The sequence below is a fragment of the Camelina sativa genome, chromosome 13 (genome assembly GCF_000633955.1).
Source record: "Camelina sativa cultivar DH55 chromosome 13, Cs, whole genome shotgun sequence".
In the NCBI taxonomy this organism is placed as follows: domain Eukaryota; kingdom Viridiplantae; phylum Streptophyta; class Magnoliopsida; order Brassicales; family Brassicaceae; genus Camelina; species Camelina sativa.
In genome coordinates, this window is record NC_025697.1 from 12,495,851 (window position 1) to 12,513,113 (window position 17,263).

General features: G+C 36.2%; 2 protein-coding genes and 1 pseudogene across 2 annotated transcripts; all 3 read left to right on the forward strand.

Annotated features, from left to right (window-relative positions):
• On the forward strand, window positions 793–3,048 carry LOC104736548 (putative protein TPRXL). The gene is made up of 2 exons (XM_010456549.1): window positions 793–2,129; window positions 2,253–3,048. The coding sequence occupies exon 1, from the start codon at window positions 902–904 to the stop codon at window positions 1,559–1,561; it is 660 nt and encodes a 219-aa protein (XP_010454851.1). The 5' UTR covers window positions 793–901; the 3' UTR covers window positions 1,562–2,129; window positions 2,253–3,048.
• On the forward strand, window positions 8,434–9,920 carry LOC104736549 (F-box protein At5g25290-like). Its single transcript, XM_010456550.2, has one exon. It carries the CDS (start codon window positions 8,671–8,673, stop codon window positions 9,835–9,837), a length of 1,167 nt encoding a protein of 388 aa, XP_010454852.1. The 5' UTR covers window positions 8,434–8,670; the 3' UTR covers window positions 9,838–9,920.
• Window positions 11,053–12,248, forward strand: LOC104738180 (annotated as a pseudogene).

A 17,263-nucleotide genomic window follows, 5' to 3' on the forward strand; every position in this document is an offset into this window, starting at 1 on the left:
GTTTTGTCTAACAAATGCGAAGTAATTTATACATTATCAACCAAAACTATTACGTTAGGAAGATAATTAGATAAATATAGGGGTTGTTATTAGATTAGATAGGTGAATCCATGTAAATTATAACTTATGAAAATTAAAACATGTAGATTTTGAATTAACATATTTTATTTTTGAATTTGAATAATTTTATTTGAACACTTTCAAACCATTCAAATCTATTTAAAATATAATGTATATTTTAAACTCCAAAAACAAATCATTAATTAGTATTTATCAATCATATAACCAATAACACATAATTTTGATAAATATTTAAAATTTAATAATTGAATAATACATAATTTTTTATTAAATTTTCAAATCCATTACAATTATAAATTAAATAACCGCAAAAAAAAAAAATGGTGATAGACAATTTAGAGAAAATGGCAATCCCGTAATAATTCACGTCTAAGTCAGGGTAACTATCGGAAGACAAAAAAAAAAAAAAAAAAAAAAANTCAGGGTAACTATCGTAAATCAAAAGCTGACCGTTTCTCGAACCCGCATACGTGGCACCCATTACAAATGCCCACAAAAGCACTCTCTTTAGACTCATTCTCAGCCGTTAGATCAGAATCCGATTCTTTTCAATACGTCAAGTTGAGATCCCCAAACCCATCTTTCACTTAACCATGGTTACGTCAATGTTAACCACACAATACACATTACAAACACGAAAAAGGTCACGCACTTTCTCGATAATTACACAAAATTGCCACTCATCTCCTCTAGCTATATATTCTCCTTCTGAGACTCGCTAGGTTTGCCGAACCAATCACCCTTAGGGGACACTTAAAAAAAAACAGAGAGCCCTTCTTCTTCTTCAAAAATCTTCTTCTCGAAGCTTCTTTTTTAAACAATGGCGATTACATCTTCTAGAACCACCACCACCAGATCAAACGGACCTGCGCTCCGATCCAAATCACCGTCGGGAAGATTCTGCGGCGTTTACTCAAACGGTTCTTCAGGCTTCGCTTCATCCACAAGCTCGAGTTTCTCGTCTCCGTCGTCAGCGTTTTTCAGCAGCCACAATCACTACAACACCCATAACCACCACAGATCTGCTTCCCCGACGCGTGTGAATCTCTTCACATCAGCTCCGATGACGCAATCGTTTCGTTACTCTATCGACAACAGCAGATCTATATCTCCGAATCGATCTATCGCCGTTTCGTCTAACAAGCCTAGCAATCATCATCATCATAAGATTCCGGATTCGAGGAGGAGATGTATGTGTTCTCCGACGACACATCCTGGTTCGTTCCGGTGTAGTCTACACAAGAACGTAGCGAATCCACACGGTCAAGGCGCAGCGGCGTATCCGACGAATAGTTTGAATATGCGTAGATCTGCTATGACGAATTCGCTTGTGAGAATTGGTGGCGTTGAAGGTGAATGGGTGAGAAGAGCTTTGACTACGTTGATTAGACCCTCGTCTCATCAACTCAAGAGACGAGCTGCGTATGAGCCTCGTCGTAGCAGACTCGCCTCTATGTCGAAAGCAGAAGAAGCTCATTAAAAAAAAAAAAAACCTCTGGTTGTTTTCAGGTTTGTTCCTTGTTTTTTGAAATCGGCCACAGGAAAAAATTATCGTTTCTGGATGAGCTTTTGAGATCCGTCAAGATCCGCCGAGGAATATTGTCAGATCTGCCGTGAACGAGTTGAGTCAGACCGGACGGAGTCGAAATCGGAGCTGAGTTAAAACCGGGTGCGAGAATTGTAAAACGGTGAAAGAGAAACGACACCGTTTTTGTGTAGTTGGGTTGAGAAGGATGAGATGATGATTGTACATACAGATATTGCTTATTGAAGCAGACTGAAAAAAAAAAGAAATTTCGCAGAAATCTAAAAATTTGGAAAATAGTATAGTGACGAATTGGGTAATTAAAATCTGGAAAAGGACTTAGTTGCAAATTGTGTTTTGGTTCCCTTAATTTTGCAATTCTTCTTCTCTCCATAGTTCGTTGCCTTCACTGTGTTCCGTCAAGTCAACGTTCTCCGTTCTCCGTTGACCCCGTTCCGTTTGCCGTTAACCGTCGTCGTGTTCGTGTATGCCTCGTTAATGTGTGTTCCGTTATAATTTCCAGGTATGTGTCGTTCGTTTGTTCGTGTCAGGTATGTGTTTTCGATTTCGTTCTTTATTTGGATTATTTTTCTGTGAACGTTTGATCTGTTTTTTTTTTTTTTTTGGTTTGTATTTTTTTTTTCAGGTTTCGTACAATGAGGAGAAGAGCCATAACTTAAACTGACCGTTACGTTCAACTTTGGAGTATTTTTGGCTTTTTTTAGTGGACTTTGAAAAATATGAAATTGGAAGAGAAAAATCAAACTAATTGACCTGAAAACACGTTATGAGAGGAGGACGACGGAGTTTGGAACCAAGGTGAAAATGAAAATGAATTTGATTCCTTAAAAATGATTATCAAGGTTAATTTGGGAGCTACATATATGAGAAAGATTCAAAGGATTCGTAATTTGGACATTAAAAAAAGATTCTTGGGGGTATATATCGAACTTGTGAATCAGAGATTCCTAAAAAAGATTCGAGGTTAAATGTGGAAGATGCAAAGGAATCATCGGCATTAAAACCGCTTACGAAGAAGGAGATGATATGGTAAATGATGAAACACTTTTAAGGGTAATTTAGGAAAGTGAAATTGGAGGGATATATTTGGGATATACTGTATGTGGGAAAAGGACAGCTGGGTTGATGAATGGAGAACAACAAAACATGAAATTGAAAAGATAAAACAAATGGAGAGAAAGAAGATTACGTTGGGAGGTTCCAACTAATAAGAAAATTAGGGTAGAAAAAGGGTGAAAGAATATAAGAGAATTGGTGGTAGAGACACGGCTTCCTTATCTCGAGGATTAAAAGTTAGGTCCATTATGGTTTATGCATCAGTCGATTTTTATAGATCCTTTGATTAATTTAATTAATTAACATGCTACTTAGGTTTGATTTGTTGACCGAGTATGAGATAATATTGTAATCTATACGTACTAGGTATGATGATGGGTGCACCTTTGATGGATTCGGTTTTTTGAGTGCGTTGGATTTATCTCTTGGTTAGATTTTTTTAACATAAGAAAACGAAGAACTGAAGAAGAAAAGAGCAACTATTTTACGAAATTTATTTTTAGAGAGGTGAGCGTGTGAGATCTACTCGCGGCTCTCTTCTCTCTCCTCCATTCTTTTTTTCTGATCACGACTCCGTGCATCTTCACCAGCGTTGAAGACGAACCGCTGGTCCATAATGCTTCATCCGCAATTCATTGTACCTACCGACAAAGTCATCAAATCGAAATAAAGGGAATTTGTGGCAAGGAGAAGCTTCCGCAGGATACTTCCGGTAAGAGCTTTACCAGCGGCGTAGCTATGCGGTTAGAAGAAGGAAGTTCTCGGCAAGGAATGAGAAAGATACGACGGTTAGATCTGAACGGCTGGAGACGCAGGAGGTTTTGTCACGGCTGGTGGTTTGACGGGGGAAGTCTATCGCCGGAAAGGCAAGGCTAAGCCACCATCGATGGTTTTTTAGATCTACTCCCTACTGCTCTATCTCTATCAGACTGAACTATGACTTCCGGATTGCTAGATCGGTTTCTTCTTCCTTCTCTTCACAACTCTACTCCCTACAGCTCTATCTTTATTTGTAAACCCAAACCGATATATAATTTTATTTTAATTGTAAAATCTAATCCATAATCACCTTATTTGTAAACCCAAACCGACACATAATTTTGTTCTAATTTTAAAAATATAAACGAAGCCAATATTGAAATTTTCTTAATTAAAAATATACAAAATTTGTTTTGCTTTTTATTATAATTTTTATTTATTTTCTAAATAAATATTATATATAAGATTTTGATCGGTTGAGAGGATAGGAGGTGAATAAGGGATGAACCTAAATATTTTTAAATTCTAAATATTTTGAGTCAAAATTTCTCTCTTCAAATTAAATGCAAAATGGTTAAGGATTGATCAACATGTTCTCAAGTGGAGATAAGAAATATGCGAACTTGTTTCCCAACCTAAATAAAAATCAAAAGTAACCAAGAATTTAACTCTACTCAAGTAACAAAAGTTTTCTTTCTACTCAGGTAATCAAAATTTAACTCTACTCACGTTAAACTGCTTGAGATAAGGGTTTGTAGAGGTTCATGCTCATAAAGTCCAAGTCTTTTGAGCTTGTGAATTCTTAACACGTGTTAGGTGGTAATTTGAAGTTTAGAGTAGGCTAATGTATAAATAGTATATTAGAAATTAATTTATTTTTTTTATATTCCAAAATTATAATTAGTATTACTAAATATACATATATATTATAGGGAAATTGACAAAAATAGCACAATTTTAAGTTTTTATTCCACAATTAGCACATGTTTTCAAATGTTCCAAAACTAGCACAAAATTATATCTTATTAAAAAATATTAATAAAACTAAAACAGTGTTGAGTCTAGATCGTGGCATTGCAACCACCGCATGTTCTCTCTCACTCTTCCTTCTCTCTGATTTCCAACCTAACCGATGATGGTGTTCCACCGATGAACCCAATCGGATCTGAATCAAAGGTGATTTATGAAGTTGAAGTCAGTGATTGAGACACCGCAGAGGAGCCCAAGCATCGATAATATTCAACTTGGTGAATTTAATTCCGGTAAAAGTTCAATAATCGACAGGAGAGAAGAAGAGGAAGTTTTCCGGTGCTAGATCTTTTCCCTCCTCTTGTCTGTTTCATTCTTCTATTTATCACCCTCAATTGCCACACTCTTCTACACTTTTGTTTGATGTGAGTCTTGGTTTTAGAGATTTTTCTAGTGGTAGTTCTGATGTTAGTGATGGTGAAATTGAATTCGAAGAGGATAATGATGTTATTGATGAAATTGGGGTCATTTGTGTTGAATCGAGTACTAATCCCAAAGAAGTAGGTAACGATCTGATAAGAAAGGTTTTAGAACGGTTTTGACATGGCAGGAAACCTAAAATTATGTTCTTTTGTTGGGCTGCAGAGAAACCATAGTTTGCTCATGATTCAAGAACCTGCAATTTTTATATTGTATTTTTGTTAGGCTGCAGAGAAACTCCATAATGAGTATTGTAGCAAAGACTAGACAGTTCGATGGTTTTGGTTCTTTAAGAGATGGATATGTAAGGTCTATTGAATTTGGATACAGTTCTGTGAAGTTTTTAAGCTACAATTTTCATCTTATGAAAATTCAGGAAGGATTCCTCGAAATTCAGGAAGAATTCATCGAAATTCAGGAAAGGTTCCTTAAACTTCAGGATGATCTTCGTAAAAAGTTTGGATTTCAGGATGAACATAAGGATGGATAATCAGACTTTGTAATGATGTGGTCTTTAAGACTATGTTTTGTTACTTAATCTTTAGCTTCTCTTGGATTGCTTGTGAATTTTAATTTTAATTTTAAACCATGTAACTCTTGTTCTATTTTGTTTTTTCTTGTGAAGAAATTTATTGAATTGCTGAGAAAAGGAACACATGAGGCTGCAATTGCTTGCTTGAGGACTTGTGTTGCTCCTTGTGCTTTGATGCTTACTTGGTAATGGAAAATTCCATCTTTTCTTATTATAATGTCTCTTTTTTTTGTACCCTAATCTTATGTTTTCTTAGATTCTTGATCTCTTTGTTATTATCTTATGTTTTTTTCTGGGATGGTCTTGCACATACTGTTGTTTGTTAATATGTTCTGCTATTTTTTAGTTTTCACGTATGCTCTAAGATATATAGGTTTGTTCCATCTTATGAAAATTCAGGAAGGATTGAACGAAATTCAAGAAAGTTTCCTTGAACTTCAAGATGACCTTCATAAAAGTTTAGGAAGAATTGGAGCTGCAATAATATTCAGAATCAAAGACGAACAGTGCTCATACAAGATTGAAGGTTTCAGTTACCATATGAGATTGAAGTATTTACAGTTTGATTCTTTGTATTCACATGGTCTTTGTTTTAGCATTAAGATTTTGGTTATGAAAGATAGTTTGGATGGTTTTCACCACAAGACTTGTTTTAAAACATATTCAGGAAAGTTTTGTATTAATTATCTCGATATTTTGGTAGATAGCTATGTTTTCACCAGTAAACATATAAGAAGGATTTGAATGTAACATTCAAGAAGGTTTCTCATATATTAATGAATGATTTCTTGAATTTCAGGAAGTTCGTCATGAAAAGAAAAAAAGAGCATTAGGAAGGAGTCTTTGACGTTTAGGAAGAACTCCTTGAAATTTAGGAAGAAGTCATTGATGTTTAGGAAGATCTTCCTAAAACATTATGCTGGATACTTCTATTTGCTACCTTTATTGTAAAACACCAATATGTATAATCAAATCATTATACATCACTAATGAATTAATATGTGATACAATAAAGCAAAACACATATACAGAGATTTTGAAACACAATTTTAAAAAATTTAGGAAGGATTCTCTAACTTTTAGGAAGGCATTCTTGAATTTTAGGAAGACCTTCCATAATGACGAACTTAAACTTCTACTCAAATGTCTATTTTCTCATCTTTATCATCAACTCTCTGCTTTGTTCTTGAAAAAATGGACTTGAGCATAGAGGATGCATTTTCATCATCAACTCTCTCTCTTTTGTTCTTGAAAAAATGGACTTGAACATAGAGGATGCAAGCACATCCAACAAAATAGGTATAGCTTCTCTTTGCATGTATGTGGGAAACATAAAACCCAATTTCCTCCAATCACTTATTGTTGCCTAAAAAGTAAGTCAATCATCAGTTTCAATATCACTTTATAAGTGGATAAACAAACAAAATTTAAAACACTTTATTAGTGGTTAAGTCATTATCATCTTCTCACACAAAACTATAATACCTACTACTCTGTTATCTTTCTTTATTAGAACACTACTCTGTTATTTTTCTCTAAACGTTTTCACAATTTTGCCTTCATGTATTATATTAATATAGATATTGATATTTTATTACATTTTGACAAATAAAAATGAAATATAATTATTAATATTGATCTATACCAAAATATGTTTTTTCTTCTTTTTCCAACCGATATTTAATTAGAGTTTTTAGATAGCTGTTAGTGTTATCATATATGCGGATTTGAAAATGTTTAAACGGCCAATATTTGGAATTTAAGTAGAGTAGAAGCTGTTACAAGTTTATTGTTCAAGTTAGAAAATTTCATTTTTAATTTAGAACAAACTGGTTATACTTTACATAACTCCTCAATCTGTATATAGACAGAGCTATCAATATTATCTTAATTACTGTAATAGAAAATGTTATCATGAATTTTAATTCAAGATTATAATAATGTAATCAGTTTTTGTTTTTTTTCGTATGATGTAATCATTATCGATAGACATTAGAGTTGTTTGCAAGATAAGATATTTGTAAGGTTCAACCGACCTCATAACAAAGCCAAACCTTAAGAGATGAGCTTTGTAGGCTGGACCATTATATTATATGTAAATTTATATGGAAAAAATTATAGATGCAACATTATTTGTGGGGGTCTCTCCCTTTTGCTTTCGCTTCTCTCTATCTTTCAGTTGTAACTTTGCTAAAATCGTCTCCTCCAAGTTTAAACCTTTAGAGAAAAAAACAAAAACAAATTCAACTTGTCCTCAAAAAATATATTATAATATATTTTCACTACTATTCTAATACATGATCATTGAAGACTATTTATTTACTTGTTAAAAATGATGTATTAAAATTAAAAGAAATAACAAAAATCAATACATGATGTATATAATGGTGGTAGAGGCTATCAATTTCTCATCCACTCGACAACAGCTCATCACAAACCAAGCAACTACTATTGCTCCCATTAAATTATTAGCAAAGATTCTCATAAACGTAAAAGTATTCAAAATGCTAAAGTTCTTAATTAGCCTACTTATCTATATGTAGATGTTGCTATCAATTTCGTCAACCATGTTATTATCAGAACTTGAATTTTTATATAATGGAATGTCTATAGTACTCTAGGATAAAAGAAAAGATAAAGATGAAAAGAAAAATAGAAAATGATCGGATAATGTCTTTGTTCTCATACATTCACGCACTTTATGATATATCCAACAAAAAGCAAAGCAAAAATCAAATTTATTAGGTCTATGTGACAAAGAAATAGGCGTTGGGATGTGAAAGGACTCATGTCCCACAAGCCACACCAGTTTTATGACACCACATGGTTATGTTTCTGATGAGAGACCACAAAGAGATAAGGTTTTCTGTTTTTGTGTTGCTTGAGTTTTGGCCATTTCTATCACCAAAATGTCAAATCCTTTTGAAACTTACAATTTTCATTTTTGGAGGCATTGCTTTATAAAGGTTTTATCGTTTTAGAAGTTAGGAACTCTTTCACACTTCCCATATATGACACTCTTCTCATCTATATTATTTACTTATCTAATTAAGCATATTTTAGACTAATCATCAGATTCAAATATAAAGTAAGCCCAATAAAAACGACGAACTCCAATATTGGGCCTTCTTTATTAATAACGAGAGAGGCCCTCTTTACAGATAGGGCCACGGCACCTAAACCAACTCTCCGTTTTGTAAACCCTAAATTCTGTTCAGCAAGAACACAAAAAATTTAAAAGAAAACCATGGCGACTCCTACTTCTACCTCTAGCCGCTGGTCAGAGCTCCCTGACGACATCTTGAAATCAGTCTTCGAACGTTTGAGGTTTGTTGATTTCCACCGCGCTAAGATAGTGTGTCCGAATTGGTATCTGTGTTCGAAACAAACTTTGCCTAGAAAAAAGACATCTCCATTGCTGATTACGTTTCCAAAGGGAGGTGAGTGTGCTCTGTACAACCCGGAGGAAGCTCAGGTTTACAAAACAAAGAGAGACTTATCAAAGACTCGATTCTTGGCAAACTCTGGTAACTGGTTCTTGATTCTTGATTCTAAATCCAATCTCTATATCATAGATTTGTTTAGCGAGAATACGATCAACCTTCCACCTATAGAGTCAATCAAAGGTGACCAATATAATCTTGAACGAGTGGGAGATAAAGTATTCAAGGAGGTAGGAATCAGGAACACCCCTAGTGTCATCCACAAAGCCAAAAATTTGAGAGGTCTTTTGTGGGTAGATGAGAAGAAGGAAGAGTACGTTGTTGTTTGGTACTTCCACATGAGTCAAAAACATATGATTGAGTATATAGCCGTTTGCAAGAACGGTGAAGATCATTACCGTGAGATACTAACACGCTTGGGGTTACCAGTCATATATGATATGGTACTATTACCTTTTGGTGACAGTCTTTACGTCTCTACGACTAATGGTTACGTTTATAAACTTGATTTGTCTGGAAAAGAAGGTTTAGAAGAGACTATATCATTTCTTCGGCCACCATATCCTTCGAGTGATGATAAAACAGTACTTAGCAATAACATTGCTGTTACAATATCAGGAGAGGTTTTATTGGTCCAGAGGATCTTTTACCAATCAAAAGGGCAAAACATCTTCCGTCTTTACAAAAAGGATCCTTATCATAAAAGGATGCCGCTTGTTAAGGTTGATTCTCTAGGTGATGAGGCCATGCTTCTTGATTTGGGTATCACCGTGCGTGCTGACCGTACCTTTGGTATTGAACCAAACTCCATCTATTTCACCCGTCATGACCGTGCTTGTAACCGTGGATGGGGAACTTTACACTTGGACATATGTGTGTTCAACCTTGCAACCAAGAAGATCAAATGTTTCCCGTGGCCGAGTCTCTCTAAATTAAAGCTCAAGGATGCTAGATGGTTTCTCCCATCTTGATTTTGTTTTGTTTTTGCTGCAGTTTGGTGTTCTTGAGAGACTTCCACACTTAATTAATCCTATTCAGCTATTTTATATTTTTATAGTCAGCTTTGAAAACATATTACGGACTTGAATTGGATCTTAATCTTAGTTGGCAGCTTCAGATGTTGAGCGAAACATCATAAACGCAAGTATATATCCCTTGATAGATACAGAGCACGTTATACCGGACAAAAATATATTTGATTTGTATACAAACAATCATAGACATTTTTTAATAGATTATACAAACTTCATAGAAAGTTAATTTTAGAACTAATTTAGGTAACTTGTAACGCAATGTCTGTTTACAAAAAACCATTACTCGAAGTAAGAAAGCATGGATTTGTGTGTGTTTTCCTTTTAATTTCTTCGTGTAACTTTTATTTTTTTTCCTTTAAAGCCACAAAACTATTCATAGTGCTTTGATGGGTTTAAAAGTGAATGAATAAACGGGCTGGCCCAAAACAATCTCGTTTAAATTAGGGGTTTTTACTTTTCCCAATACGACACTTCTTTTAGGCATATTTCTTTACTTGGAGTCTTGGACGACAAGCAGAGGCAACTCTGAGTTCTTCGAGCTTCTCTGTGTTTAGGTTCCGAGGTTAGTTTCATTAATTCGTGTATTGATGATAGTTGGGTTTGTTTGTTTCAATAGTATTGGAGTTTACATGTATATAAATATATAATACATAGGTATACTTGTGAATAATAGAATTGGTTAAGGACTCTGTAATTGTCCGGTTTATCACTTAATTATGGTGATGACTCATTGGTTTATTTCTGGTTTAGTGAGCCTGTTCACTATACATGTTGTAACAAACTCTCGAGATCATTGATGAGGAATTTGAGCTTTTCACCATTTTCTCTCTCGTTTCCATGAAAGCTAATAAATAGGAATTATATGTGAATCCCTTGGTTCTGAAATTATACGTTTGAAGCTTACGTATATAACGATTGCGTTAAGTTATGTTGCCATAGTTGTACAAGACTCATGATTCAAATATGTTAAATAGAGTGATGATCTTCAATTTTAATGGTTCCTTATTCAATTTTGAGGATTACTTAATCAGTTCTAATGATATATAACGATTACATTCTCTTGCTCGTTTGCTTACTTTTGTTTGCTACTGTGTGACTCATCATATTTAATTTTTGATCAATGTATATTTTTTTTTAGGAACAGATAAAAACATGGAGAATTCTAATTCTAGCCACTGGTCGGAGCTTCCTATGGACATATTAACATCTGTGTTCGAACGTCTAAGTTTTGTGGACATACACCGCGCTAAGATCGTGTGTTCGAATTGGTATTCGTGTTCGAAACAAACGTTGCTCTGTAAAAAAAGACCTCCATTGCTGATTCTGTTTCCAGAGAACGATGTTTGTGCTCTGTATAACCCGGATGAAGCTAGGGCTTACAAAACTAAAAGAGACTTTTCAGGGATCAGATTCTTGGCAAACTCAGGTAACTGGTTCTTGGTTCTTGATTCCAAATCCAAGCTCTACATCATAAATTTTCTTTAGCGAGAAACAGATCGATCTTCCACCTTTAGAGTCGATGAAGAGGTATAGCTATAGTCTTGAACGACTCGGAGATAATGAATTCAAAGAAGTAGTAGTACTCGGAGTCGGACGTCCCTCAGTTACCATCATGAATGCGAAAGATCTAAGAGGTCTTTTGTGGGTAGATGAGAAGAAAGAAGAGTACGTTGCAGTCTGGTTCTTCAACGTGAGTCACGAGATTATGATTGATTATATTGCCGTTTGCAAGAACGGGGAAGATCATTACCGTAGGGTTCCACCACGCTTGTGGTTTCCAGCCATATCTGATATGGTACTTCAGGGTGGTAGTAGTCTTTACGTTTCAATGAGTAATCAATATATGCAAAAACTGGATTTTTCTGGACAAGAAGATTTGACCAAGAATGATGATACCCTTAAGCCATTTCATCCGTCAAATCCTCGGCTTGATTTTTATGAAACAACAATTAACTATAACATTGCTGTTACGACATCAGGAGAGGTTTTGTTGGTCGAGATCTACTTTTACAAAAAAACAATGCAGAGGAGGTTCTGTCTCTTCAAGAAGGATCTTAAATCCAAACCCTGATGCTATTATCAACCACCCGAACCCGCTTGTTGAGGTACATTCTCTATGTAATGAGGCACTGCTTCTTGATTTGGGTATCACCGTGCCTGCTGACCATACTCTTGGTATCGAACCAAACTCTATCTACTTCACCCGTCATGACCGTGCTTGTAAACGTGGCCGAAAACCTTCATGCCTGAACATCTGTGTGTTCAACCTTGAAACAAAGAACCTCAAACGCTTCCCCGGTCTATCCAACTTAAACCTCACAGATGCTCGATGGTTTCTCCCCACATGATCTTGATTTGTTTTTCTTTTCTTGGAGAGATCACACTTTTTCTCTTCTGTTATAATTCTTTTTATTTTCTATGTATAAAATATGCTTTGAAAACATATTCTGGACATGGTGACTATCATAAATCAAGTAAATTCTTCATAGATATTGATAACACTGAAAACTTTTTTTTGCAATTTCTTTTGTTTTAACTCGCATTAGTAATTTAATCTTATACTCAATGTCTCATCTATCTAAAAACGTCGTCATTGGCCCTTTTTTTTTTTTTGCGGAATCAATACCTATGCACCACGATCATGGTGATACCAAGTGTGAGATCTTATGTATCGAGTAATTAGTTGTTCAGCCACCTTGTTCAATTCTAGGTACTGAAATATACATGTTAGAAGCTTATATACATAACAATAATCCAATTTGAAGATTAGTTTGAATCAGAGGTATAATGAAGGGTTCTGAAATTACTGTGATTTTTTTTTTGGACAGATTCTTGTATTGATGTTCTGCTGCAAATTTTTACTTTGTCTGGTTTGAATTGAAAACGTACAGCAGAAATGGTGTAACCAGGGACACCTTCTCTTGCTCGTTTGATTCCTTCAGTTATATATTACCTCTGTCCGAATATGTAGCCTTTTGCAAGAACGGAGAAGATCATTACTGTCGTCATTCGAAGACTTAAAATTTGTTGGACAAGAAGGTTTCATGGACGTGTCCAACAGTGATACATTTTCATTAGGTGTGGACACAATGCAATACATTTTACCAAGTGTTAGCAATAACATTGCTGTTACAACATCAGGAGAGGTTTTATTGGTTCAATACTTCTTTTACAATGTAAGAAGATATAGAATGTTCCGTCTCTATAAGGATTCTAATCCAGGCTATCGGAACTCAATGTTTAAGGTTAATTCTCTAGGTAATGAGGCCCTGCTTCTGGATTTAGGTATCACTGTGCCAGCCGACCATACCCTTGGTATCGAGCCATACTCCATCTATTTCACCTGTCATGACCATGTCCAAAACTGTGGCTTGAAAAGTTCATGCAACAAGAGAACACAAACGCTTCCCCGGTCTCAGTGTCTCCGACTTAAGGCTCAATGATGCTCAATGGTTTATCCCGTCTTTGATTTTGGTGTTCTTTAGATATTTCCACCCTTTTTTTCTCTTGTTTTGTTCCTTTTATTCTATGTCTAGTCAGTAACCTTTTTAATATTTTCTCTCTCTTTTTGGTGTATTGCATAAAAACATAGCATAAAACTTTCACCTTACCCTTCGTATATAACATGTTTCATATAAATCTAGGTTGCACTGTTGAACAAATTTTGGAAATATGAAGAAAAATTTGCATGTTACATATAATTTAGAAATTTATAAAAGAATATATAGTTATCGTTGTGAATTGTGATAAAGACTTCATAGTTTTATCAAAACTTAAAAATTTAGATGAAGAATTTTGAATATTTTAAGATTTTCTAGACATGTATACGAAGGACATACATAACTTTTTTATCAACACTTTTTCTTTATTACAAAATTTTATACAGTATATTGTATATTTGTATTTTTGGGTCAAAAGTTCTAAATCTTCATAATTGGTGAAATACCAAATAGTGTTGCAGTACGAAATATCGCATTACAAATAGATGTGGTACAAGATGACAGTACTTACAAACATGGGTTGAATGCCTTTGTTTTGTAATACACAGTCTTATGATTGGTAACATTAGAGATACAATCCTAACCAGTTATCACTACCATTTCATGTAAACCAATCAATTAAAGCTTCAATAGTTTAAACCAAGACTTCTCTCTCTCACTTGGTTTGTTTCATTTAAACCAATACCCTATTAGTGTAAAAAGAAATTTTCATCGACCACACCAAGTCAACACAATCTCTCACAGGAAGGGGAAACTCAATGTTTCATTCCACGTTTTAGCCACCTACGTTGATTAAGACAACTATATCTTCTAACCGACCAATTACAGTTCAGTTTTGTTACCCAGAGTTAATAAAATTTAGTTTCAAACCAACCGTTGCACTTTTTAACTTTTTAGATTTTTTTTTTTAAAAATATCTACTATAGTAAAAGTAAATCGTCGTTGTCGATATACAGAAGAAGATTGAAGGTTCGCGGCAAAGTAACCTTCACGGCAAAGTAGCAAGGTTACCGGAGTAGATTAAGAAGGTAAGTGATTGGATGAATTCTCTTGATTATTATGTATTCGGAGTGGATGAACCGTAATTGGGTATAAATTGGAAATATGGTACACATTGAACTTGGGTTCATAGTTCTTGTGTCCGTATGTGGATGGGGTTAGATAGTAGAACCGTAATTGGGTATAAATTGGAAATATGGTACACATTGAACTTGGGTTCATAGTTCTTGTGTACGTATAGAGTAATATGTACCAAATTGTTCTTTGTAGGATGGATGTGGAATAACAAGAGAATGTTCCTCCAAAGAGTTTGGATTTACCGAGGAGGTTATTTGCTCTTGACCATTACCCTCTCGAAACCAAGATCAATGCGTATTCTAGACCGGAGTATCTTGCTACAATATCAAAGGTGCTGAATGGAACAACAGAAATGGAAAACTTGTTAAAGTCTCCATTTGGGCAGCTTTTTCGTATCCCTGCCAACAAGGCCTCATTCTCAGGGAAGCTATCCATGGATTAGTTTGCCGTCAGTTGGTGACCAAAAAACGGCATGAGATGTGGATTGTTTTTGGTGGTCATCCAATAAAGTTTGGATTACAAGAATTTGCTAAGTTGACAGGACTCGAATGTGGTAAATATCCAAAAAAGAGAGATGTGAACACAGTGGTTAAAAAGGAAGAAGGATGTAAGAGTGTTTGGAAGACTCTATTCGGGAAGAAAAAAGAACTAACAATCGCCGACTTGGTCCAGATGTTGGAGACTGAAGAGATGGAAATGTGGAAGAAAGTTGCTTTGTCGCTGATAATAACAGTCGATGGTGTACTCACATTATAACGCCCCCGAACCGTCCTATGACCACGCAGGCCACGGACAGCCACAAAACGCCACTATGGGAACTGCACCGAGGTGGTCCAGTCGAGGGACGGAAGCTGCAGACTTCCCGACCGGTCCTCCCTAGCACAATTCCGCCCGCGACCAAGACTGCTTAGGCTTTGCAACCCTCGCCCTGGCGCGTTGTGTTGGCCCAGACAAGGCTGGAACCAAACAAAACCACACAACTTAAATAAAACAACTTCAATACTTTCATTACTTAACAAAAAAGTTCACAAAACATTCATAACGTTTTTGGTACCAGGCCTAGAGCCAAAAAGCGATAACTTAGACTACAACAACAAAACACCTTGCAAAGGCAATACAAACTACACCGGCTGGCCTAACGTCCTGCGCTCTCCTCTAAGGCTTTTTCCCCACTAAGGTTACCTGCAAAACAAATTATGGAGTCTTGAGTGCTAAACACTCAGTGAGTTCGGAAACCTAACAAGAAACCAAACCCAACCCCAACCCCAACCCCATCAAGCAACACACAACATGCAAGCTATCTAACAACAACTACATGCAGCACTCAAATGCAACAAGTATACTATCAAAGTATACGCATGCGGAAGCTAACAACTCTTCTTCATCTTTAATGCCCTTCACTCCTTCACTCCACCATTTCATCGCCTCCTCGCTTCGTTACTTCCCCCATACCCGTGAACACCTATACTCACAGCCACAAAGGCACGCGAGCATAGAACATCACATATGAGTCCCTCTCAACAGGCGCACTCGAATACACCGTCGTGTATACTCGGCCCTAGGCTGCAATCCCATCTCTCCGAGTCTTCGTAATCAGCCCCGATTACGGCCTTGGGGAAGTCTTCTCCTGCACAACCTCACACACAACCAAACAAACCTGCAAAGCCCACAAGCTACATGCAAGCTACAACAACTACATGCAATGCACACAAGCAAACATGCGACCACAAACAAGCAACATGCAAGGCACACAAGCCACATGCAACCACAAACAAGCAACAAAGAGACTAGAAATAAATCTAGAGACTAAGTGCTAAACACAACCTCACACCAACATGCAAACAAGCAATAAACGAAACTTAACTTCCTAGAACTCAATCTAGAAAGAAAGAAACGAGTCTACACAACAACCCACGAAAGCGCCTAGATTTATCACCTAAAATCCTAAGCAACTCACTTCTCATAAACGCTTAAGTCTATCCCACAAAGACTTTAAAGAAAAACACCCCAAAACCCAACCTATCATGTGCCATATCACACGCTTCGAAACTCACCTGGCTTGGCTGAGAAGAACGAAATCTACTCGGACTTCTAGCAAGGACTGAACGCGAACAGCTCCTATAGCGGCACTTGGCTAACAACTCGCAGAAGAGAACTTCTACGGAAAGAACTCTCTCCCTCGCTCTCGCTCTAACTCTCACTCTCTAACTCTTTCTTTTTTTTTCTCTAAGGGAAAGAAAATGAGCGAAAATGCTCCTAAGGCTCCTATTTATAGTGGTTTGGTGTGAGTTTTGGCTGAGATAAGTGGCTGGACATGCGGCTCTCTCCCCGCATGGCGAATAAATGGCGAACTTAGAAGCTTCTCCTTAGTGCATGCGATTAACACTTGGCGATTTTAACCTTAACACTTGGCCACTAAATTCCCACTAACTCACCTTCACTTATTTTAATCGCCCACTAACTCCACTAACTTCTCCTTGAATTGTTTAATTGCCCACTAACACCGCTATCTCTCCTTGATTATTTTAATCGCCCACTAACTCCACTAACTTTTCTTGATTAAAATAATCTTAGTGGAAATTCTACTTAGATTAAAATAATCAACTTCTCTTAGTGGACTCCTTTCCACCCTTAGTTCACGTCCGTTCGCATCCTTAACCGCTTGGGGTTCGTCTGATACGCCGTCCGTGCACGTACGTCCGGTACGGTACATGGTACATGGTACATGGTACCATCGGCCATCTCTTGATCCGTCCAGAATTTCTCGGACTTTCCTTCAGCAATCT

Bases quoted from the DNA above. Each gene is read 5' to 3' on its own strand.
- LOC104736548 (XM_010456549.1), top strand. From the start codon at position 902: ATGGCGATTACATCTTCTAGAACCACCACCACCAGATCAAACGGACCT.
- LOC104736549 (XM_010456550.2), top strand. From the start codon at position 8,671: ATGGCGACTCCTACTTCTACCTCTAGCCGCTGGTCAGAGCTCCCTGAC.